This window comes from Nelusetta ayraudi, unplaced genomic scaffold (genome assembly GCF_046127955.1).
Source record: "Nelusetta ayraudi isolate G7.1 ecotype Tasmania unplaced genomic scaffold, CSIRO-AGI_Nayr_v1 ptg000002l, whole genome shotgun sequence".
Lineage (NCBI taxonomy): Eukaryota > Metazoa > Chordata > Actinopteri > Tetraodontiformes > Monacanthidae > Nelusetta > Nelusetta ayraudi.
Genome location: NW_027466052.1, coordinates 2,105,001 through 2,128,598, shown reverse-complemented (window position 1 = coordinate 2,128,598; position 23,598 = coordinate 2,105,001). Strand labels below are relative to the sequence as shown.

The 23,598-nt window shown below is 47.1% G+C and overlaps 1 protein-coding gene across 20 annotated transcripts in view; it reads left to right on the top strand.

Annotated features, from left to right (window-relative positions):
- ppip5k1a (diphosphoinositol pentakisphosphate kinase 1a) overlaps positions 1 to 23,598 on the top strand; it is a 32,512-nt gene that overhangs the window by 1,030 nt on the left and 7,884 nt on the right. For 9 of the 20 annotated variants that reach the window (XR_012928633.1, XR_012928643.1, XR_012928630.1 and 6 more), the window contains exons 2-28: positions 664 to 1,154; positions 3,055 to 3,250; positions 4,309 to 4,399; positions 4,509 to 4,594; positions 4,765 to 4,919; positions 5,008 to 5,109; positions 5,772 to 5,933; positions 6,038 to 6,159; positions 6,258 to 6,359; positions 6,824 to 6,910; positions 7,029 to 7,104; positions 7,188 to 7,297; positions 8,264 to 8,349; positions 8,442 to 8,567; positions 8,713 to 8,834; positions 9,368 to 9,550; positions 11,443 to 11,584; positions 11,692 to 11,915; positions 13,217 to 13,344; positions 13,785 to 13,899; positions 14,012 to 14,119; positions 14,278 to 14,406; positions 15,103 to 15,243; positions 15,585 to 15,678; positions 17,601 to 17,726; positions 20,374 to 20,436; positions 22,826 to 22,900. Coding sequence is in view for 17 of the 20 variants with exons in the window: in XM_076040591.1 (XP_075896706.1) it covers positions 1,011 to 1,154; positions 3,055 to 3,250; positions 4,309 to 4,399; positions 4,509 to 4,594; positions 4,765 to 4,919; positions 5,008 to 5,109; positions 5,772 to 5,933; positions 6,038 to 6,159; positions 6,258 to 6,359; positions 6,824 to 6,910; positions 7,029 to 7,104; positions 7,188 to 7,297; positions 8,264 to 8,349; positions 8,442 to 8,567; positions 8,713 to 8,834; positions 9,368 to 9,550; positions 11,443 to 11,584; positions 11,692 to 11,915; positions 13,217 to 13,344; positions 13,785 to 13,899; positions 14,012 to 14,119; positions 14,278 to 14,406; positions 15,103 to 15,243; positions 15,585 to 15,678; positions 17,601 to 17,726; positions 20,374 to 20,436; positions 22,826 to 22,900 (3,295 nt within the window). In the remaining 3 variants the exon portion in view is untranslated. The remainder of the gene's footprint in view (positions 1 to 663; positions 1,155 to 3,054; positions 3,251 to 4,308; positions 4,400 to 4,508; positions 4,595 to 4,764; positions 4,920 to 5,007; positions 5,110 to 5,771; positions 5,934 to 6,037; positions 6,160 to 6,257; positions 6,360 to 6,823; positions 6,911 to 7,028; positions 7,105 to 7,187; positions 7,298 to 8,263; positions 8,350 to 8,441; positions 8,568 to 8,712; positions 8,835 to 9,367; positions 9,551 to 11,442; positions 11,585 to 11,691; positions 11,916 to 13,216; positions 13,345 to 13,784; positions 13,900 to 14,011; positions 14,120 to 14,277; positions 14,407 to 15,102; positions 15,244 to 15,584; positions 15,679 to 17,600; positions 17,727 to 20,373; positions 20,437 to 22,825; positions 22,901 to 23,598) is intronic. The other 11 variants (XM_076041239.1, XM_076040756.1, XM_076041454.1 and 8 more) reach the window with 8 other exon arrangements.

Here is a 23,598-nt window from a genome sequence, read left to right as displayed (position 1 = left end):
TGGGCCAGGGGGCAAATGCAAGTGCACAGCTAATGTGGATATCTCTGTTGGGCCTCCCGCATATTAATAATGCTATCCTCTGGGGCCCATGACTGTTGCACCCACGGAATCGTTGTATCAAGACCTCATATGATGAGTCTCCGCTGATGGTTATCTTCACTCTTGACTCTTCCTCATGTTTTCCACACGGGTATCTCTCTGCGTGCCGCACAGTGTTTAGTCCACGCCACAGACTCGCGTCTGTCCGACTGGCCTGTGGTCGTCTCCACAGACGACTAATGTTTAGTGGTTTGCAGAGCCCACGCCTGTGCCGTGCCGTCGGGGTTAAATTTGTAATGGTGCGGGGAGCGTCGAGGATAATTATTGCCGAGCATGCCGCCATTACTGCGTTGAGCTGAGGAGCCAAATTACACACGGCCTGTCACGCGTAAGAAGCTGTTTTATTATGTGGCAATGTGTCTGTGAAGGTTCTCTGTTGCCCAGGTCGTCGAAATGCCTGATGATTAAGTTGGTGCGACGAGACTGGTTTTTCTATCTTGAAGATGTTTCGCCTCTCACATGGAAAAAGCAGTTCGAACGGGCAAACTGTCTTCAAGAAAAAAAACCTGTGTGTATTAAAAAAAATGCTGAATGCCTTTTCTTTTCTTCCTTGCTTGCTTGCAGGACGTTGGCGCTCAGTTTCCAGAAATGACGCACGCGTCTCTATGCGAATGAAGACAAGACTGTTGAGAAAGCAGAGGAGTCGGACAGGAAGTGAGCTTTGATCCCCGAGGAGACGACGCGAGAAGACTGAGGCCGTCCCTCACAGACGCCGGCCGCCGCCTCCTCCAAGTCTTCTCACGCCGCAACCTGTCTGACTGACACGCCCTTCTCCTCCCTCCCCCGCCCCTGGGTGGAGTCGACTCCTCCCTCCCCTCTTACCCCAGGCCTCGCGCCCTCCCACCCGCTGCGGCGGCGTGTTGGTGTACGATGGCGCGGTGGGACGCTGAGGGCTGCCGCGGGGGACTGTGATGTCAGAGCCCAACAGCCCGGGCGAGAGCCGGCGTGGCGCTCCCAGATTCTTCGTGGGCTGCGAGGACGATGAGAGCGAGGCCCTGGAGGACAGCATGAGGACAGACATGGAGCTGTACGAGGACGACGAAGACACTGACTCGGTAGCGACCACACTGCTACATCCACACTGAGCTCTTGGGCAGCACCTTTGCTAGGCGTTCACTTCCTGTATGTGCCGCGTGGGCTTGCGAGGGTTGACGGCGGCGGTTGCTCTCAGCCTTTGTCTTATCTCAGGGAAGGGAAAAGATCAACTTGCACTCTATTAGGGTTGTCACGATATCAGAATTTCAGTGGTCGATACCGATACCTGTGAATTTCCACGGTTCTCGATACTGATTCACGATTAAAAAAAAACCATCCTATATACTTTTAAATTCAGTACTTTATTGGAAACGGTTTCAAACATCGTTGTGCTTTTACATCTTTTTGCACAGAATTGAAATTGCAATTCCAACTGCTAACTGCCAAAGTGTAACTATATATTCAAGAAAGAACAACTCTGGCCTCAAACAATGTTGTTCTTCTTATAAACATGGAAATGAATAACAAAACAACAGTGGTGTGGAGCCTGATCTCACTTAACTAAAACCTCTAATACCAGCTTCCAACAGCCAGGACAGCGTCAGGGATTTTTGGCTGTGTGACTTTCCTGCTGCTTCTCCTCGTCTGGATCACACTCAGACTGAAAAGGAAACTACATTTTTAGTTTAAATAACAAAGTAAGAGACAGTCAGACAGTATCTCATCGTGTCACCTTATGTATAATGACGCAGGCAGGCAGTGTCGTTACAGTACGTTAAACCACTATTACCATGAGGGAGCGACTGAGAGACAGAGTAGAAGCCTGCCCGGCTGCGTCCCAGCTGGCTCTCAAGCCCCAATGACGGAACGTAGGCATATTTGGGTAAACGTAACGTGACACACAGTGATAGTAAACGGAAACTCACTCACCTTGAATTTTCCAAACAAGTCGGGGTGCCTGTCTTTGAGGTGTTTGGCCAGGTTTGACGTGCTTCCTCCTTTCGTCTGAAATCAAAGGCTGTGTCTCAATTCAGGGTCTGCACCCTTCTGGGTATGCATTTGAAAGGAAGTTGCATCATAGCGCTGCGCGAAGGCTTGTCCCAATTCCCGAAAATCCAAAGGACACTCCAAATGCGTACTCGGAATCCTTGTTTTAGCCGATTTCAAGGCTGCACCGCTACTATCCTTTGCGTCCTTCGGTATCCCAGGATGCTTTGCGTGCTGCTGCAAAGCATCGTGGCATCCTGGGAAGTCAGCTGAAATTAGCGGCATCTACTGGCAAAGACACTTTGTATAAATTTAAGTATTGAAATTTCACATAAAATATTTAGTTTTTAATGTAGGGTTTTTACTTATTTGAACATCCAACGCCATCGTTGGATGGCGAACCAATGGTTAGCTTGATGCTATAAAAACGTCACCTGCGGGGTTGGCCAGCAGTAGGGAACGGCGGTGACGCAACCAGGAAATACGCCTCGGAGAACGCTTCCTTCAGACGGAGGACACTTCCTTCGAAGGATGCAGACCCTGAATTGAGACACAGCCAAAAATATTTCCACACGCGACTCTTCGGTTTTCTTCTTCGGCGCTGACTGCTCTACACTGCTCAAGCGCATATACTGCCCCCTTCAGTTCCGCCAAAAAAAGTATTGAATATTTTTTTACGTGTCGGTATCGAACCAGTACCGGAAGTATCGGTTCTTGCGACAAACCTATTCTGTAGAGGTCTGTGAGGTAGAAGTGCAAGATTTGAAATCTGAAATCCGTCTCCCACTCGGCTCCCCTACGTCTTAGAGGAGTGACGCGTTAGAAATGGTGAAAATCAACGATCTACACTTGTTGTTTTATGCCTTGCGAGAGATGACGAAACTCTGTCATGGGTGGAATGTTTGTGGAAATCTGGGATCTCGGCGCCGACTGTTCACCTGCACCAAGTCGCAGAGAAACCAGCTGACCTCTGCGTTTGGCCCCTCCCCTTAGCCCCCGGAGCGACAGATCGAGGTGGGGATCTGCTGCATGATGAAGAAGTCCAAGTCCAAGCCCATGACCCAGATCCTGGAGAGGCTCTGCAGGTTCGAGTACATCACCGTGGTCATTTTCCCGGAGGACGTCATCCTCAATGAGCCTGTGGACAAATGGCCCCTGTGTGACTGCCTCATCTCCTTTCACTCCAAAGGTACGTTTGTATGCAGTCACAGGAGTGCCAAAATGAAAAATAAATTAATTAATGTAGAAATAGAAGTGCAAGTGTTTATTTTGTCATTGCTTTTCCCCTTTTGGCATTGTAAAACACAAATGGAAAAAACAATGACAAAATTGTTTGACTTCTTTACTAAATGGACTGGATTGTCAATCAAATGCCGTTGGGCGGGGTTTTCAGACCAGGATTAGTAGTCAATACCTGATCGTTCCGAGCTTGGCTGAAGGAAAGTGACGTAAACTTAGCGACCAAAGGAAGTACACGCCGCATGCGTTTTTGACCATCCGAGCTATTGTTAAAATTGGTTGTTGAACACCTCCACTCAATTCCTCCACGTAGTCCATTTTTAGTTTTCCGCCTTTTGCCAGTCAAAATACATGTAGTGTACTTCCTTCTCCAAAATAAACCCTTGGACTTGTATTTCTACATTGATTTATTTATTTTTAATTTTGGCACTCCTGTGATTCCATACGTGTCACTGTGTTGTACACCAAATATGACGTCTGCTTGAGGTCCATTTCTGGCCAGTCTCGATCAACACAACTGTTCCCTGTGGTGTTTAATGTGACAGTGTAATGCTTTTTTTGGCTTGAAAGATTCACCCTACTGTTGTCTATTTTTCCGAGTAGTTAATGGTGTGCGGCTGCTCCATTATATACTTTTATGATATTTTACGTCAAACAATATAACAAATATGTCACAGATGAATGCTTTGTGTGTCATTATTTTGATATATTTGTTTAAAAACTTCTGCTGTCAGAGTGCAACAGTATATCACAGGTGTGAAGATTTAAGCAAGTCAGGTTAAACAGAAGTCCAAAATAGGTGGTGAAAATATAGAAGATAATCCTGGCTAATCGAGAAAAAAAAAAAAATGGATAGATTAGTCCACAACAAAAATATTCGTTACTTGCAGCCCGAGAATATAGCGCAGTCTGTCATTGTTTTAAAAAAGAAAAACTATCAAAGTAATGATGAAAACTTATTGGACGCCGCGGTCACTGACGCCAGTCGATGGTCTGCTTGCGCCGCAGGATTCCCACTGGACAAGGCAGTGAGCTACGCCAAATTGAGGAATCCACTGCTCATCAATGACCTGAACATGCAGTACTACATCCAGGACAGGTCAGCTGGAGGAAACACAGAAGCATGATCAGGCAACTATAAAAGATGTCCGTGCATTTATAGCAGTTGCTTTTTTTTTTTTTTTTTTTTCCTTTTCTGTGTTGAACAGGAGGGAGGTGTATCGCATCCTGCAGGAGGAGGGCATCGATCTACCGCGCTACGCCGTCCTCAACCGCGACCCAGATAAGCCAGACGGTGAGACCAGCGGCTCAGTTTTCATGCAGAAGAAAAAAACACAATTAATAAGCTCACTTATGTAAAGGCTGCATGTAAATCGTTTGAGCTCGTCGAACCAAAACGTGATGCAGCCGCTGGTGCACAAGCGCTGACGCTCTCTATGTCCCGTCTCCGTCTTGGCCTCCCAGAGTGTAACCTGGTGGAGGGCGAGGACCACGTGGAGGTGAACGGAGAAATCTTCCAGAAGCCGTTTGTGGAGAAGCCGGTGTGCGCAGAGGACCACAATGTCTACATCTACTACCCGACGTCGGCCGGCGGAGGCAGCCAGAGACTCTTCCGGAAGGTGCGTATCGTCCCGGAGACAGTGGCGAAGGGCGTAAACTGTCGGCACGTGCGACTCAACAGCGCCTTTCTCCCCTGCGCCGGTGTAGATCGGGAGCCGAAGCAGCGTCTACTCGCCAGAGAGCAGCGTGAGGAAGACGGGCTCGTACATCTACGAAGAGTTCATGCCGACGGACGGGACTGACGTCAAGGTGGAGTTTGCAGGCGGCAGATCTTCCAGTTTTAACCGTTGTCAGGTTGCTTGTGCAGCCTAGTTGAATGAATGAATGAATGAATGAATGAATGAATGAAGACTTCGATGCACAAGTAAAAGGAAAAAAAAAAAGGAAAATAAATCAAAATAGTCAAAACAGAAACATGTCCGAAAAGGAGTAGGATGAAGCATAAGCTTATTGGATCCTAGCCCTTCACTGCTACTTAGCCATCAACTGTCAAACCCCACACACCCACAAGCATACATATTTACTTATATACATATTTACAGACAAATAGAAAATAAGTAGTGTGAATAAACAATCGTAGAAAACACCTGGTTGAAGCCCTTCTTCCTCCTGTAGTTTCCACTGTTGTCCTCCTAAGAAGGCCCTCAAATGTGTGTGTGTGTGTGTGTGTGTGTGTGTGTGTGTGCGTGTGTGTGTGTGTGTGTGCGTGCGTGCGTGCGTGCGTGCGTGCGTGCGTGCGTGCGTGCGGTCGATGAGACGTCCCTTGAATTAGCTCACGGTGAACAAAGAAATTTGATTTTAGATGTTATCAGGAATGAATTAAAAATAAATGGGCAAGTATGAAAAGGTTAAAAAAAAAATTAAAAATAAAAGAATAAATTGAACTAAAAAGACACCCGACCTGGCCGCAGGTGTACACCGTGGGGCCGGACTACGCTCACGCCGAGGCTCGCAAGTCGCCGGCTCTGGACGGGAAGGTGGAGCGAGACAGCGAGGGGAAGGAGGTGCGCTACCCCGTCATGCTCTCAGCCATGGAGAAGCTGGTGGCTCGGAAGGTCTGCTTGGCGTTCAAGGTGAGTGTCGCCGCTGCGCTCTACGCTTCGTCCTGCCGCGCACCGCTGCCACGTGTCACTGCCAGCGTCAGGCTTCACCTCCCCCTCCCCCTCCCCCACCACAGCAAACCGTCTGCGGCTTCGACCTCCTCCGTGCCAACGGACACTCGTACGTGTGCGACGTCAACGGCTTCAGCTTTGTGAAGAACTCCATGAAGTACTACGACGACTGTGCCAAGATCCTCGGGTACCGCCGTCTCGTCTTTTCTTCTTCTTCTTCTTTTTTAACTCCTCACGTCCGGACATCTAATTGGTTCGCCGCGCGCTGATGAAACGTGTCTGCAGGAACATCGTGATGCGCGAGCTGGCGCCACAGTTCCAGATCCCCTGGTCCATCCCCACGGAGGCGGAGGACATCCCCATCGTGCCCACCACGTCAGGAACCATGTGAGTCATGACGATCCGATCCATCCGCTGCTCCATGGGTTGTTGGTGAACTAGGGCTTTGCGATGAATCGATTTTAGCGCTGATTTTAAGTAGGGTGGAAAACAAATCGGTTTAAATCGTAAATTGGATTTTTTTTGTTTTTTTTGCCCTATGGTGAACTTTCTTTAAAAGGAAACAAACAGAACCAAACCTCTTTGGAAACATACAATAAAACGAAGCAGTAATAAAAGAACTACAATTAACTAAAATCATAAGTGATGTACTGATGGAGCCTTTTTTTTTTCTTGTGACGTCCTAAAATAATTCATATACTTCTTTCGTGCCTTATTGTTGCAAACCCGAGCACAGTTGTCATCATAGTGGATTTGCTGCTAAATTGCAAAGTGATTGATGTGGATTGACGTTGAGACGGTGTGCGTGCGCGACGTTCCACTGGTGTGAACCTGCCGTGGCACTGTTCCAGGATGGAGCTTCGCTGCGTCATCGCCGTCATCCGCCACGGAGATCGGACCCCCAAACAGAAGATGAAGATGGAGGTTCGCAACCCCATGTGAGTCACTTCTGTGTGTTTGGGTTTAATCTACACAACACATCAAATCAGCACTTTCAAGCATAGAATGTATATGTATAACATGTAATGTGCCGCTGTATTAATTCCTCTTATTCAGGTTCTTCGATCTGTTTGAAAAATATGGCGGATACAAAACCGGCAAATTAAAGCTGAAGAAGCCGAAACAGCTGCAGGTAACAGTGACGGCCGTCTGTTGCCGAACCTGCGGTCTGCGTGCGATCCTCTTCACGTTGTGCTACTCTGATGTGTCCTACAGGAGGTGCTGGACATCACACGGCAGCTGCTGGCGGATCTGGGACAGCACAACGACTGCGAGATAGAGGAAAAGAAGTCTAAACTGGAGCAGCTAAAAACTGTCCTGGAAATGTGAGTTCATCTTAAGCTGGCTTCCCGTAAAGTCCCCGATCTGACTTGTTTCTGGATCTTTTCGGCAATTTGTAACCAACAAACTGCTGAAATGTTTCCATGCCTTCTCCGTGAGCTAAGCCTGGTTCCTGGTGTCCTCTCTGGTGCAAAAACAAGGCAACTAATTTCAATTTAAGGGGCTAGTGTGTAATATTTGGCTTGAGTTATGATTTTTATATTGTTAAAAGCTTAATATACTGCCCATTAATAAATTAATGCGATGGTGTAATCACAGTGCAATGAAACTCAGTTGGTGCGGACGACAACCCAGCTGCGTGACAGCCCTTTTTGTATTTAGGGTGACCATCTCGCGTCAATAAACCATCGAAGGTAGACGAGGTATGCAGGTTTGGGTGCGCAGGCCACCGTAGTTCACTGGCAAGCTCAGGAGGGAGAGTGAAAGACGCTGCAATCTGATGTTGCTGTTTCTTTTCTAAAATCTCCAAATATTACACACCTAACCTTTAAATCTGTAATATCACATTTCATTGACAATAACCCAACACATGTTGCACAGATTAAAGTTGAGAGGCAAAGCTACATTTGGATGCTGATTAATAGGAAAATGTTTTTGTTTTTTAAAGTTTTTTAAAGTTTTACAGTCACTTGTGATAAGTCTTTTAGAGCTGAGTGGAACATTCCAACAGATGGTCTTAACCATAGGGTACCGTTATGTATGACGGAGGCCACATTTGTGTGGTAGCTCATTGAATCTTGTAAAGAAATGGTCTTTGTGTATATCCTTAAAGTCATGCTCCTGAATTTCTCAAAGCCTTTATTAGTTTTTCCAGCTTTTGAATGTCCATTTTTTTTTTTATCCTTTTATTTTATCTCAAGCTGTTTTCTAATCCTGAAAAGCGCATCTTGTAAAAGACGGCTCCACTGGTTTTAGCCGTGAATGATTCCGTTGCGTGTTCTTGTTTCCAGGTACGGCCACTTCTCTGGGATCAACAGGAAGGTGCAGCTGACTTATCTTCCCCACGGGCAGCCCAAGACCTCCAGCGAGGAGGAAGGTACAGCAGAACAAGCTGGGGTTCTTTTGTTTGTTTGTTTGTTTGTTTCTGTCGCTCCCTGACCGGCTGCTGACCCAAGTACGACCTTTCAGACACACGCAAGGAAGGTCCGTCTCTGCTGCTGGTGCTGAAGTGGGGAGGCGAGCTGACCCCCGCTGGCCGAGTGCAGGCCGAAGAGCTGGGCAGGGCCTTCCGCTGCATGTATCCAGGAGGGCAAGGTGACACGCACACACATGCACACACTCACACACGCACCCACACCCACACACAGGAGCATGTAGAATGAGTTTGCAAAACAGTTCCGTACCTTAGACTATCTGTGCGTGCGTGTGTGTTGTCGTCATCGTCGTCGTCACTCCCCAGGTGACTACGCTGGCTTCCCAGGCTGCGGGTTGCTGCGGCTGCACAGCACCTACAGACACGACCTGAAGATTTACGCCTCCGATGAAGGCAGAGTACAGATGACGGCCGCCGCCTTCGCCAAGGTTTGCTCTGCACAGCTGTCGAGCGGCAGAGAGCCACTCTGCTGTCTCCCCTCTGTCGCTGCCCAGTGTGCTGGAGGTGGACACTTGTCCAGAAATGGACTGCACCTAAATAGTGCTTTCCAGCACCCCAAAGCGCTTTACAGTAGCTCTACCTCCTCAGCTAAAGTCGGCCTTAAAGAAATTCTCAGGACATCCACCCACTAATTTGTATGAAGAGTGTGATTATGTTTATTACTTAGTTATTATTATTTAATTATTTTTGTGTGCGTTTCATGTTGGGTAGTATGGCTTAATTCATTAATCGTGAGTTCATCGACCTTATCGATCGATTAAAGATTAATTCATAAACTGAGATTCCTACCGGTGTAAAAAATGTTAATTGCGACTAATTAAATGTAATCAATTAAATTCTTAATCGATTCATTGTTAACATCCCTAGTTTCACGTTTCATGCAGAAAGTTTGATGTTTGACGATTGCAGTTTGCTTGACATGAAGGTGTTGAGATGAAGGTCCGTCTGTCTGCGACTGCAGGGTTTGCTGGCTCTCGAAGGCGAGCTCACCCCCATCCTGGTGCAGATGGTGAAGAGCGCCAACATGAACGGACTGCTGGACAACGACAGCGACTCGCTCAGCAGCTGCCAGCACCGCGTCAAGGCTCGGCTGCACGAGATCCTGCAGAAGGACTGCGACTTCATCGAGGAGGACTACGACAGGGTGAGTGTCGGCTTTTCGTCTGCTCCGTACTGAGGCTGAGGGCTGGAAACGGCGCTCCCGTTTGACGTGTTTGCACTGCACACACAGATCCTGTACTCCCAAAATATTTTGACTAAAGTGACAACACATACTGCCAGCAAAAACCAGTCCAGTTGCCTCCACCCGGTCTAGTACCACAACGATCTGGCCGACTGAGCACCTTCACGGTCACAGTGGCAATACTGGTTCCTAAAATCTGGCAAGGAAGTCGCAAGCGTCTGTGATGAGGAGAAAAAGTTACCCAGCCCTGATAATACTGCTAGCCATGCTAGTCTGATTAGAAGCAGCTTTTCTCTGACTCTCAGTCATCTCCATCTGGGACCTTTAACTGTAGCAGTTGTGCTACAGCTGCTTCTGGTATTTTTAGGCTGACTGAAACTTGCCAAGATGAATGTGCAATTTGTCAGAGGCAAGAAATTGGTGTTGCATTCGCTGTGCAGCGCTACTTGATGTAGCGAGTCTGCGAGCATCCAGCAGACCTTGCTTTAATAAGCATTAGCAGCTCCCCATTTGGCGCCTCCTGTTGGTAAGATTTTTGAGCAAGAAAAGAACACCCAGTTTATGGTTCCTGCTTTTGTTCAGTAGCAAGGGTTCTAAAAAAAAAATTACCCACCTTGAACAAGGGTAATTATGGAATTATGTTTCCGTGTAACTACAGCCAGCGCCTGTGGTGCAGCTTCACATTGTCATTACACCCAGAGTTAATGTTCACAGTGATTGAGGGCTGACAGGCAGAATTGCAGAGACGAGAGGAAACCTCAAAGTCCCGCCGGCGAGTTGAGATTTCCTTTGATCCTTTAGGTTATTACCAACTGCCTCCATTGAAAGTAGCTGCGTTTCCATTACTCCTAGAATTGCGCAAAGCCTAAATATCGCAATAAAAAATTGCGATTGCACGATCTTTGCACACGTGTGCAAAGATCGTGCAAATCAATGGACAAAACGGTACTGGGCGGGGTAACACGGTAAAATACGGAAACAATCGTGGATCTCCAGCGTGCTGCATTCGTTGTGCTCATGTTTGTTTGTTTTTTCCACACAAACACAAGCGTTTGCAGGTAATTTGGAGCATCAGAAGCTTTTGATACAACGTCGATTTTATGAGGAGATGTTTACCATTTCGCGACAACGAAGCCGTTTGGCAAGAAGCGTCTCCTCATTGCTCCAGGTTGAACTGCGACTGATGTTCGCCTGACGGTCCGATGACGTGCAACTAAACTTTCTACTATGCTAACCAAAACATTATTTCCCCTAATGGTTGTGGCTACGGAAGCCTGTGACGTGTAAAATAGTGTGTGATTTCACAACTGGTTCGAGCCACGGTGCGGTCGATCTCACACATCTATCACACCCTCCGGCGAGGTCTCGGACCGGCTGTTTGCTCCGCACCAGAGTTCGCTGGTTTGTATTCACACCAGCCCAAAAGGTCCGCAAAAGGGACTTTTTTGGTTTAGTTCGAACCAAACAGGGCAGGTGTGAATACGCCCTAAGTCGCAAGTTTTTCGTGTTTTTTTTACAAGTGATCAAAGAGAAAAATATAACAACCATTCGTGACAGCAAAGACACGTAAACAAACGAAAGCAATCGTAACTTGTAAATCTTGCGAGATGTGATTCTCGAAGAATCTCGTTACGAATTACGACAAGATTTTACGAGGATTACGGCTAATGCGCTTCGCACCGTTCAATCGAAAACACCTGCAAATCGCAATTGTGCGTTGTCAAAATTTTGGAAAAATCGCTGATATTTTGCGATAAACTGGAATGTAAACGCAGCTAGTGGCACTGCTGGCGTCATTCTGCGTCATCGTCACTTCCTGTTTGAACAAGTTTTTTTCCCTCCGTGTGACACAGCTGGCTCCCACCTGCGGCACCTCCCTGGTCAGCTCCATGAGGATCGTCCAGAACCCGGTGACCACGTGTGACCGCGTCTACACCCTCATCCAGAGCCTCACCTCGCAGATCCGCAAACGGATGGAGGACCCCAAGTCAGCTGGTGAGTGGAAGACCTCCCCACACACACACACACACACACACAAACACACACACACACACACACACACACACAAAACGTCTGTTGGCCTCAATCCCTTTTTCTCCCAGACCTGCAGCTCTACCACAGTGAGACGCTGGAGCTGATGCTGCAGCGCTGGTCCAAACTGGAGCGGGACTTCCGCATGAAGAACGGCCGCTACGACATCAGCAAGATCCCGGACATCTACGACTGCGTGAAGTACGACGTCATCCACAACGCCACGCTAGGCCTGGAGGACACGCTGGAGCTGTTCCGGCTGTCCCGAGCCCTGGCCGACATCGTCATCCCGCAGGTGTGACAGAGTTCGCAGCCGCGGTCTGACGCACAACACTTTGCTTTTTGCAGCTTTTTTCACGGCACAGACGCAGGTCGGTTCTCTAAAACGGGCGTTTATTCAGACACATCTTGGAAGTGTCAATCAGTTCGTGCCAAGAAGAACTGTAACGTGACATAAATAGACATAAAGTGCTTAGTAAGAAAGTAAAGGTACACAAAAAATAGCGCTCGGCGCTAAAGCCTAATTTTACAGTCAAATCAGTTTCCTCGTTGGGCTGCCTGTCATGAACAGGGGTTAAATAAAGTCCTTCAGTCCCATTAAGCTTCTCTGTGTGAGCTTCAGAGGTTTAAATTACACAAAGTACAGCAACTTCACGAGAGAGAAAATACGCTCACTGCACCTCGAAGCCATGTGGTTCACAGCGGAAGTGTGCCACCTAAAACGTTTCCACTTGCAATTCCAACATCAAATGAATTAACCGTAACATGAACTCGTATTTTTAACCTTATATCAATTTATCTATTTATTAAACTGCATGAAATTCTGAAAGCTTATGTATGTGATTAATATTGTCCTTGTAAAACAAGATTTACACTTTCCTTCCTTTTAAGTGAAGCAAATTTCAAGCTGCCCCTTCCTTTTTAAAGCTTGCCTTCAAACAGCTTTGAAAAACAAAATTCACTGTAAGCTCAGAATTTTCAATCTGGGAATAACTTATTATGAGCAAATTATTAAAATGCTTTGTATCCAGGGATGAAGTTGACTGCATGCTTGGCCATCACAGACATAATACATGAAATCTAAACCTGCAAATCTGCTAAACCTATGTAGATGTCCACAAACCTGCACGTTTAGCCCCTGCACCGTCGGTGTGTTTCAAACGATGAAATGATGCGGCCTCAGAGGGGGGAACTGGCTGTGGGTTTTGTCCATAATGCTGGAGATGTGCCCTTTGTGACATCACACAGGGCTGATTTCTAAGACTGTTTGAAAAGTAGACCAAGCAAAAGAAGTAAAGGGCGTGTTTTCTCTTTGGTCCTGTCAGAGAGCTGCTCTTCTACCAAAGAGGTCATTGGAGGCGATGAGAGTTGTTGGCTGTGGTCTTCAACTGTGAGGCTACCGCTAGCATCGTCTTTTTTGCTCGACTTTCCAATTGAGTTCATTGCAGTTAGAGGGCCGCGTGGTTTCAAAAGTTCGGCATCGACCGCAGCGTTCTCAAAAAAGCTTTTTGCTGATGTTGAAAAGCCAATTAACGCTTCGTACTTTGCAGTGAGTTTTCTAAACCAGTTGACGTCCGTGCCTGTGTGTCTGCTCAGGAATACGGCATAAATAAGGTGGAGAAGTTGGACATTGCGTACGCGTACTGCCTCCCGCTGGTCAGGAAGATCCAGATGGACCTGCAGAGGACCCACGAGGACGAGTCCGTCAACAAGCTGCACCCCCTGTGAGTCGCCTGAGCAGCTAGTAGGGCTGCGAATCGTTTGGTGTCCCACGATTAAATTCAGTATCAATTCTTGGGGTCACGATTTGATTATAAATCAATTTTTTTTCTTCTTCTCATTTTTTTCGATTCAAAACGATTCTCTATTCATTCAATACATATGATTACAGAAAGAGGATGTGTGCATGTATGAAATGATTTATTTCCAATCTATTTCTGAAATTGTTTCTTCAATATCCATCTGCCATGCGGTTTTGGTCATATTGATATTGTTCTGAATCATATTCTATATTTTTGAGACTGTGCCTTTCATTATAGGGGTTAACATTGAGAACAGAGTCAATTTTTTTTTTCCCCCAGCTAGTCCCCAAGCTTTTCAGGCGGAGGCGGGTGGATGAGGGGGGCGCCACCGCACATCCTCACCTTGTCTGTCCCGTCCGCAGGTACTCTCGTGGCGTGTTGTCCCCCGGCCGCCACGTTCGGACGCGGCTGTATTTCACCAGCGAGAGCCACGTCCACTCGCTGCTCAGCATTTTCCGCTACGGAAGCCTGCTGGATGTAAGTCCCCTCAAAATCCGCGCGGCAGCATTCCAGACGCCGTCTATCAGGAGAGACAAGGTCAATGGGAGACTCTCTGTCTGTGTGTGTGTGTGTGCGTTTTGTGCGGCAGGAGGAGAAGGACCAGCAGTGGAAGCGCGCCATGGATTACCTCAGCGCCGTCTCTGAACTCAACTACATGACCCAGATTGTCATCATGCTGTACGAGGACAACAACAAGGTGTGGAGCCCGCCACCGTCTGCTGCCGAGTTTGAAAAAAGAAAAGAAAAAATTCCGTCTGAGAATTCCCACTGGAGTTTGATCAGATCCATCTTGAAAGTCTCCAGTCCTTTCACATTGCGCTGTGACTGAACGCTGTCGTGTCTTGCGTGTTCAAGGACCTGACCTCGGAGGAACGCTTCCATGTGGAGCTTCACTTCAGCCCCGGGGTCAAGGGCGTGGAGGAGGAGGAGAACGCGCCCACCGGCTTCGGCTTCAGGCCCGCCTCTGCCGAGGTGGCGCGGCAGGTAAGGACCCCGACGCAGCAGCACGCGCACGTTCAGCAAAGTAACCAAGTACGAATCCCACATGGCTGTACTTTGTAGGTTTTCCAGGTGTCTGTACTTTTCACTTTGACTCCCTACATTTGCACACAGATATCTGTACTTTCTACTGTTCACATTGGAAAAAAAAACATGCTGATTACTTTTGGGTTTAAAATATACAAATGCTGTTCAAATTATTTCACTTATTATTTATTCATTTTTTTTAATGGTTGATTTTATCATAGTTGTTGTTGCTTGAAGTGGAGCTATTTGAACTTTGCTGTTGTGTAGTTGAATGTAAAAGTGGATGATATTTCAGAGGGAGATTATTTTACAGTCCCTCGCCTTTAGGGTCACTGGTTAGTGCATTTTCAGTACAGCACAAATGGAGAAAATAACATTGGTTATTGTTACTGAAGGTTATGCGTGAACATCCAATAATGTCTCAGAAAATAAACTATAGTAGCAGTGAGAGTAGCAAAGCTGTTGACAACAATCCAGATGCTCATCAAGATCACTGACCTCTGGTTAGTTCAGTCCAAATTACAACTTTTTCATTTTTGCAAAATTATCAACCAATGTGTTGTTTCATAAATGGCAATTTCTCTCTCTCTCCCTCCCTCTCTCTCTCTCTCTCTCTCTCCCTCCCTCCTCTCTCTCTCTCCCGCTCCCTGCCAGAACGGCCAGAAGCAGACGGACCCCGGCAGCCTGGAGGACCTCTCCCGAGACGAGACGGACCGCGCCGTGCCGCTGTCCGAGCCAATCACCATCCAGAGGAGGTCGCCCCTCATACGCAACCACAAGACCGGCTCCATGGAGGTGATGAGCGCTGACGCCTCTGGCAAAACAACCCCCCATTTTTTTTGGAGCGCTTTGCTTCTCCAGCAAACACCGGTTTGGTTATGCACCCTTGTGCCTGCGGGGGGCGTTTTTGACTGGACGAGACAGATTGGATGCAGCCAAACAGCCCCTTTAGCCAAGTTGTAGCAGCTTCCTTTTTTAGACAGAAGCTTTGAATTTGGCTGTTGTAAGGTGCGCTGTAAATATGATTTGATTGATTGATTGATTATTGCACTGCGACGCGGCCAACCAAGCAGCACGCCGGTGTTTCCGCCAGCGGGCCGTTTCCTCATGTTTGTTTGTGTGTGTTTGTTCTCCAGGTTCTGTCAGAGACGTCCTCCTCCAAGCTGGGCAGCTATCGCCTCTTCTCGCTCTGCTCCCGCCAGTCCCCCGAGATGAAGCAAAGCGGACTTGGTAGGTTCTTGTATGTGCTTAACATGGCGGCTGACAGAAAATTTAACACATATCCACAAACGTTTTGTTTATTTTTTATTTTTTTGGACACTTGTTCGACCAGTCTGTCCCAGCCAGTCCACTTCTGCCTTCCAAACCTTCCAGGACATAGAAGGTTCCAGTTCCCCCTTGGAACGGAACTGCCGTTGCGTTGGCAACATGTCTCCGAACCAATAAGGTTTCCGCTCACTGACACTAGTTAGTTCACAGGGAAAGAGTGGAATCAAGCGCCGCCGCCGCCACCTTGTGGTTCAGACGTTGGCCCAGACTAACTAAGATTCTCCTTCACAGTCGTAGTTTCAGAACTTTTTTCCCCCTCCTCCAGCTTTGATCTGACGGGACCACCGACGGGGCCACCGCCCGGGTTTAACGTGACCCGTTCTCCCCCAACTCAGTGTTCCGTTGGCCGAGTAGGTTGGCCGAGTTTTTGTCAGGACAGACGGTCGCAAGGAGTTTCTTCTTTTAGGAGAGGCGTTTGTCGTGCAGGCTGCTGGCTTTTGTGTTTGATCATCGCAGTAGGGAGAAGACTCTTCCCGCTTTTCTTCATGTTTTCTCTCCTGAACTTTCAATTGGAGCAGCATGAACACGTTTAAAGGCCCACTGTGTCACGCTTCCAGGGATCCGTTGACGTCGAATGAAAATGCTCCGCGTCATCGCCGTGTGTTTTCATTGGCTGATAAACAGCAGGGAGGTGACCAGCATCCCAGAAGGTTGACGTGTTCAGCGCCTGGCGACTTAGCACCGCAATCCCAGCTGTGAGAGCCAGCGTGACATCAGATATTGACAGGTGGACGAGCAGTAAGAGAGACGCTGCAGTCAGCAGTCAGCTTGTTCAATGGCAGCAGTCAATAGCCAAAGCCTTCATACCATCATGGACGTGGACACAAGGTTCGGCATGATCAAAATAAAGCAGCTTTAACTGTTTGCTGTATTTGTTTTTGCCACCAGATGTCACTAAAGCACACACAGTGGGCCTTTAAATAAAGGGTAGATTTTTCCTTCTCATAATGTTCTTTGCCTCAGTTAGGGGTTGAAATGTAGAGAAGCGTATTGCTGCCATACTGGAAAAAAAAAAAAAAAAAAAGGTGGAAATGGGGGGTGCTGGTGGTTCTGTATTGCTTCATTATGTGAAGAGTTTCATGTTTTTTGCGCAATCATTTTCACGTTATTTTATGATGGCAAACAGAAACCAGACGAGGTGAGCCAGGCGCTACGGCACGGTGAGATCCTGAACTGATTGAGCATCATGACCGTTAGTGCAGCGTACTTTGAGGAGGAATTCAAAATGCATGGGGTTGTACCGTAGGAGGAATGAATCCAACCCTATTGAGATAGCTAGCATCGTTCCTCATTGACCAACTCAATGGGAACTCAGTGGGACACACGCCAGTCCAGTTGGAGATGCGTGAAAAGACGGTCGAGTAGAGCACTTTTGCTTCATTTGGTTTAGTTTTGATTCGAGTTTATGACAGAACGTGAAAATGATCTCGTAAAGGTTTTCACGTAACTGTGATACTGAGCCTTTCATTATCACAAAATAACGCGATAGTTTCATGTAATAATGTGAAAACTATGACGTAAATACATGAAACGTTCACATAAATGACATGATACCGAGCCCTTTTTTCATTTAGCTTCTTTTTTTTTTTTTTTTTTACTTTGGCGGCAATACGCTTCCGTAAAAAATGAAACCAGTCAAGTCCTGGCTGTCTTTTTTTTCCCCTCCCCCCATCCTCTTTCTGCCTCTCTTCTGTCTGTCTTTCTTTCTCTCGTTCTGGATAGTTGTTTAAGTAACGGCATGATGTCTAGCGCTCACTAATCCACCCCCGCCCCCCCCCCACTCCTCCTCCTCCTCCCCCTCCCCCTCCCCACATCCCTCGCAGGCTCTCAGTGTGCCGGCCTCTTCAGCACCACTGTCCTAGGTGGCTCCTCTAGCGCCCCTAACCTGCAGGACTACGCGCGCGCACATCGCAAAAAATTCTCCACCGGCAGTCTGTCCTACAAAGACGGTATGTGTTTGAAATGTGAATACATCAGTCCTCGCACAGGGCGACAGCAGATCAGAGTCACACACACGCGCACACACGCACTCACACTTTCTGTTAGCCACAGTACCTGAAACATTCCATCCTTTGCCACCAGGGGGGCGGGGGAAGCACAAACACGGAGGGTGACGACTTGGCGTTTTTGTTCTTGTCTAGTGTGGTCCCGTCGGGAAAAGTCAAGAGCATCACCTCAGCACATGCATGCGATATTGTGTCTCAGTATTTCTGCACTTCATTTTCACTCCAGTCACCGCCAAGTCTCATCACTTGTCATTCCTTATTATTCTTTTTTTTTTTCTGTCCTCATACCACTTTGAGTCCACATGAACGGTGTATTTATTCATTTTCTGCTGTAATCAAAGGTGTGTGTGTGTGTGTGTGTGTGTGTGTGTGTGTGTGTGTGTGTGTGTGTGTGTGTGTGTGTGTGTGTGTGTGTGTGTGTGTGTGTGTGTGTGTGTGTGTGTGTGTGTGTGCGCGAGCACAGTGTCAGAGTCAGGCACAGCGTTGCTGCAGCAGGGACAGCGGGAGCAGCGTGCAGCCGCTGCATGTGTGACTGTGAAGCACACATGATTCAGTGTGTTTACTGGTGCCGTCATGTAATTACCATGCTGTTAATTCTTTTGCGTGGTTGCTGCGCTCAGACGTCACAACGTCGGTGCCAGTGATAGAAATTCAGAAGCAGCATTTTATTTAAAAATGACAAAGGCAAATTAATAATTGAGTCAGGGGTGTCAAACATGTGGCCCTGGGGCTGGATCAGGCCTGCGAACGTGGTTTTTTGTTTTTTCTGGCCTGCAAGATGATTTTTGTGAAGTTTGATTTTGATTTGATTTATTTTGCACAATTAGAAAAAGAAAGTATACATAAACATAAATAATAATGTAACAGTAACAGGGAGAGACAAAAGCCACTGTTCTTCTACTGTCCACTGAATGTAGCAATAGTGTTTTCTGCTCTGCAAACAAACTGTTAATACCGGGCCTGAGCAAGTGGGCCACTCTGAAGCGACGTTGTCTTTCCACCTGAAGAGAAAAGGGCTTGCAGAATGCAGAGTGTTCCAAAAGCACGACCAAAGTAAAACAAAGAAGAAAGTTGTTGTTACTTTAAGTTGTTATTATACCACAATTTCACCGGTCCGCACTTACATAGCGCTTTCCAGAATCTTCACGGTACCCCAAATCGCTTTACAATGGCCTCTCATTCACCCACGCACACTCACATTCACCAATGGGTGGCTGCTGCCATGCAAGGCGCTGCCTGGCCCCATTGGGAGCAATTAGGTTCAAGTGTCTTGCCCAAGGACACTTCAGCACGTGGACAGTTGGAGCCGGGATTTGAACCGCCAACACTTCGATCGTCAATTTTGCAGCCCGCTCTACCAACAGCTGCGGAGGAATAGATCCTTAGGAATAGATTGTCCTCCTTGGAATGAGTTTGACACCCCTGAATTAAATGATATGATCTGAGCCTCCACTGGTGTATCGTCGTCAGACGAGACGCACATTCAGAAGGTCCCACACGCACCCCAACCAGTAGTGACTTCTGGCAATAGTGTCTGACAGGAAAGCCTCTGTGATGTCACAAAGGGTACTGATTTATCACCCTGGTTGGTAGCTGCGTACTCCAAGCTAGACATCGGCCCTGCAGTGTTTCTGTCTCTTGCCAAACAGGCAGAGGGTCCAGCACTGCGTCACTTTTAGCAGGAGGCTGCTAGTGGAGGTAGGAATCTGCTGCTTTTCTGGAGAGCTTTGTTCCACGAAGTGCGCCGTGACTCGTGTCCACAGGCATGCGGCCTGAAAAAGAAGGTAGGGAGGAACATGAGACCTGGGGGAAAAACGAATCTTCCACCGCCACCTTCCTGACAATGATTAAAAATCTTGTGTCGGACACAAATCATGCATGTCAGGAAGGAAATCCCGCCGACATTTGATTTGAAAGGACATCTAAGTTCCATCAGCGCGCAACACTCGACAGCGATTGTGCAGTTTGCCATCGTGTGCCTGTCTGTTGTCATGTCATCCACTAGATGTCACTGTGGCTCTGGCTCCCCCCTCTCCCGCCTGTCGACCCCCCCTGTCATCCATCTTGTTTGTTCATCAGCGGCAGGGTTCTAGCCTTTAGCTCGTCGGCCCTGGGAAAATCAAATAATTCCTCGTGAGCTCAGCCCCGGAGTAGAGTAGTAGTTTGGAGAAATTCAACTCGCGCCCCGTAGGGTCTGTAATCCTGATTCGGTTGGCCATTCGTCACGGAACGTTAAACGGGCTTTTGATCAGGAATAGACGCGACAGATAGCTGGATTATTTGTGGCTATTTTTATTTTCACGCCCTTCATCTCCTCAGTGCAAACTTTTTTTTCACCTCACATTCATCAGTGGATGTTCTCCCGTGTTTTGCCTCATCTGTGTCTTCAAACATCTGATCTGCAAAACAAGAGTCAGTCAGTCAGTCAGTCAGTCGGTCGGTGTTTCAGTCAGTGTCCTGGACCAAAAGAAAAGAAGCAGTTCATCACCAGTGTCCACATTAGAAAAGCAACTGAATGACTGAACATGATATACAAGAACCTGTGGCTCGAAGAAAGTAACACTAGTTAATTTTTTTTTTATTTCCTCAGAGTTGTTGGCAATGCCGGCAGTAAAACGATTTTCTGTGTCGTTTGCAAAGCATCCGACTAATGGTACGTCTGCTTCTTTCAAGTATTTTTTCCACTTCACTTCCCTTTGTCTTGCATGTCTTCAAACTTTTATTTTTGAACCTTGGGAGTTTTTTTTTCTCCACATGGCCCTTCAGCATTCCAGGTTTTTTGTTTGCATTTTTTTTTTCTAATTGATTATTAATTTGATTTATTTTACTTTTTTTTATTTTATATTTTATTTTGTACCCATACGCTTTGGATTCTTACTTTCCTAACACTACCTGACATTCTCTTTCTAACCAGGGTTCCCACTTGTGAAACATCTAGATGTTAACGGCTGGACATTTTTTTGTATTTATTTTCAATATTGAGTCTTAAATCAGGTCAGACAGTCTTGTAACATTCACCACAGAGTAGATACTTACAAATTTTGTTTTGTAAGTCCAAAACAAAATTGGAACCTTTGCAGGGTCACCATGAAATTGAAACCAAAAGCTGTTGATTGCCCCCTGGTGGCTGGCTGCAGTAAAGACCGTAACCCTTAGACTTGCGCATTAGCTTATCAATAAAACTTTGCATCATGTCAGACAAAAAAAAGCAGAAATTCAAAAAACATTAAAAGTGGTTCTAATAAATCAGTAAAGGTATGTTCATCCAGTTTAATGTTCCTACCACTGCAGTAACACGGTGTTGCCATAAGACCATATACTTTACAAATAACCTTATATTTCTCCTTGAAAATTTGCTGTGGCAGACAAAATGCAATGGTGCAAAAAATAAAATGAAGTGAGAAAGTAAGACCTGGGGGGCAAATGGAAAATCCTCATTGTGACACTGACATGTTTTGCTTTTTATATTTTTTCCCTTTGTTTTCATTTGGCTGCATACAGCTGGTGACTAACCCCAGACTCCCACCACTGGCAACATCCACAGCCGCACACCTTTTTGTCAGAAACAATTTTTTTTTCCTGTGAATTCTCTGCAAATTAGAGCATTTAGCAAATAATAAATAAACAAAAGTAAGCCAGACCACTAAGTGGCAATAAACGGTTCACCAAATGCAAGAATAATCAAGCATGCTTGGTGAGTTTGTTGTCCTTGTGTTAGCGCTTTAGCTATTGATTGAAATCCCTGGAAAACTCGCAACACAGACCGCTGACCCAGAAAAAATAAAGTAAAATGAATTAAAATTCTGATTAGTTAACATTTATTGGCAACTTTTTTTAAAGACAGGTGGAGCGTAATTTTGAGCCTCGAAAGATCTTCTTTCGTCTTTTTTTTTCTTTTTTTTTCAAAAATGTCCGAAACAAAAATTTAATCCTGTTTAATTTGTTTACCAGAAAACTGAATTTAACAGTGAGGCTTCAAGATGGGGAAGATAAAACAGACAACACAAAAAAAAATCAAGTTTAAATTCTGGAAATGAGTCCACCTGAGTGGTGCAAGGGGCGGCGCCACATGGAATCAAAGGAAAATTCTGCACCGAGTCAGTTTCATTTATTTATTTATTTCCTTTTCTTTTTTTAATGTCCGCTCAGATCTTTCACGTGCTAAAACTTTGAGGACTTGCAAGAGAAAACGATGGTTGAGATTGGAAGCAGCCGAGGCTCCTTTGCCTGCCTGCAGCTCTCAGAGAAAACGAGGAGCCAGAGTAACCTGTTTTTATTATATGTGTGTGCGTGCGTGCGTGCCTGTGTGTGTGGCTATAACCGCCGTCTTTCTCTGAAGCTTCATCTCCTCCATTGTGCTGATGTGTGACGTTAGCTGACTGCTAACAGAGGGCTAACAGAGGGTGGGAACCCTGTTTAACATCCTGCAAACGCTGTCATATTTGTCACCATCACCCAGTCATCTAAGATTTTGTTTTCCCAGTGTGCGCGTGTGCGAATGTGTGTGCGGCAACAACATTTAACACACACACACACACACACACACACACACACACACACACACACAGCTCCTGGCACTGGAGGCTGAATTGCAGTGCAGCTCGTCTGGTCGTTTGCGTGTCTCTCAACGGTTTGGTTTGTGCAGCGACATGGTCGTGCAACCGTCTGTGCTCGTGGCCACTAGGGGGAGCCCTTAAAGGAAGAAAAAAAAATCAAGATGAACATGTTTAAGGCTCGGGCTGAGACTTGTGTCGTCGTCGTCTAATAGAGCCGCCAAACGTGAGGCTCTCTGCTGCCGCAGGCTCTCGTCCTCGACCTTTGACCTCTCCGGCCATTGCTGGCGGGACCATTTTCAACCCCTCGAGGTTTCCAAGGGCAAAGACGGAAAACCCCCAGTCAGGTGGTTGAACTGGGTCGCGACCCCGGGGAGTGGGTAACCGGATCAGTCCTCGTGACCAAATCCGTCACTTCCTGTGGGGACCTGGCCTGGCCTCGCCCAACCGTCGCCTCCCTCAGTCTGACGCGTGTGTGTCCAACCGCAGGAACGCAGGACGACACGTCGGCCGCGGCAGCAGCCGCGGCGGCAGCGCCGCCGCCCGTGTGGTGCACTGGCAAAGGTAGGCTGGCACCTCCCCCACCACCACCACCCTGCCTGCCTGCCTGCCTGCCGCTCACCTGCTGTGTGTGTCGGCCTGCAGGTGGCGCCTGTCGGTGTGACTTGCACATTTAACAGCTTCCTGCCGTGTGCTCCGTCCTGGCGGAGAGGGGCAGTGGGTGTGGGAGGGGGGGGGGGGGGCGCGGGGCGCCACCTGACGCTTCCTGTTTGTCAGCCGCTGATGTCAGACTTGCTCCTCTGTGGACTCTCACGCAGCGGACTCGCTGGGCTCAGGTTGTGGAGACTGAGATGCTGCTGAGGAGCAAAGCTGTTTGAGTTGGAATCTGCTGATTTCCACCAGGGGAAGTTGCCTGAGATTCTGTTTGGTCCTTTTGTTTTTGTTTGTTTGTTGGTTGTTGTTGTTTTGTTTTGTTTTTTTGGCTGTTTGTGTTGCTCCATAAGCTGCTTCTGTTTGTAACCCCCTCCCCCCCACTTCCTGACCTCTTGACCTCTACCATCCTTCTTTGTTGCGTTCAATTGAGTCATGGAAGATCATTTCTACCAGTGGGTTGACAAAGAGGATCCAATGAGTTCCATTTCCTCCAGATTGAAAATCCACAGGTCTCCCAAATCACTCACTGTTGATTTGTGCAAGTGATATTTTACATTTGTACAACTTTTTTTTTTAATGGTAAATTTCAAACAAATTAATTGATCACA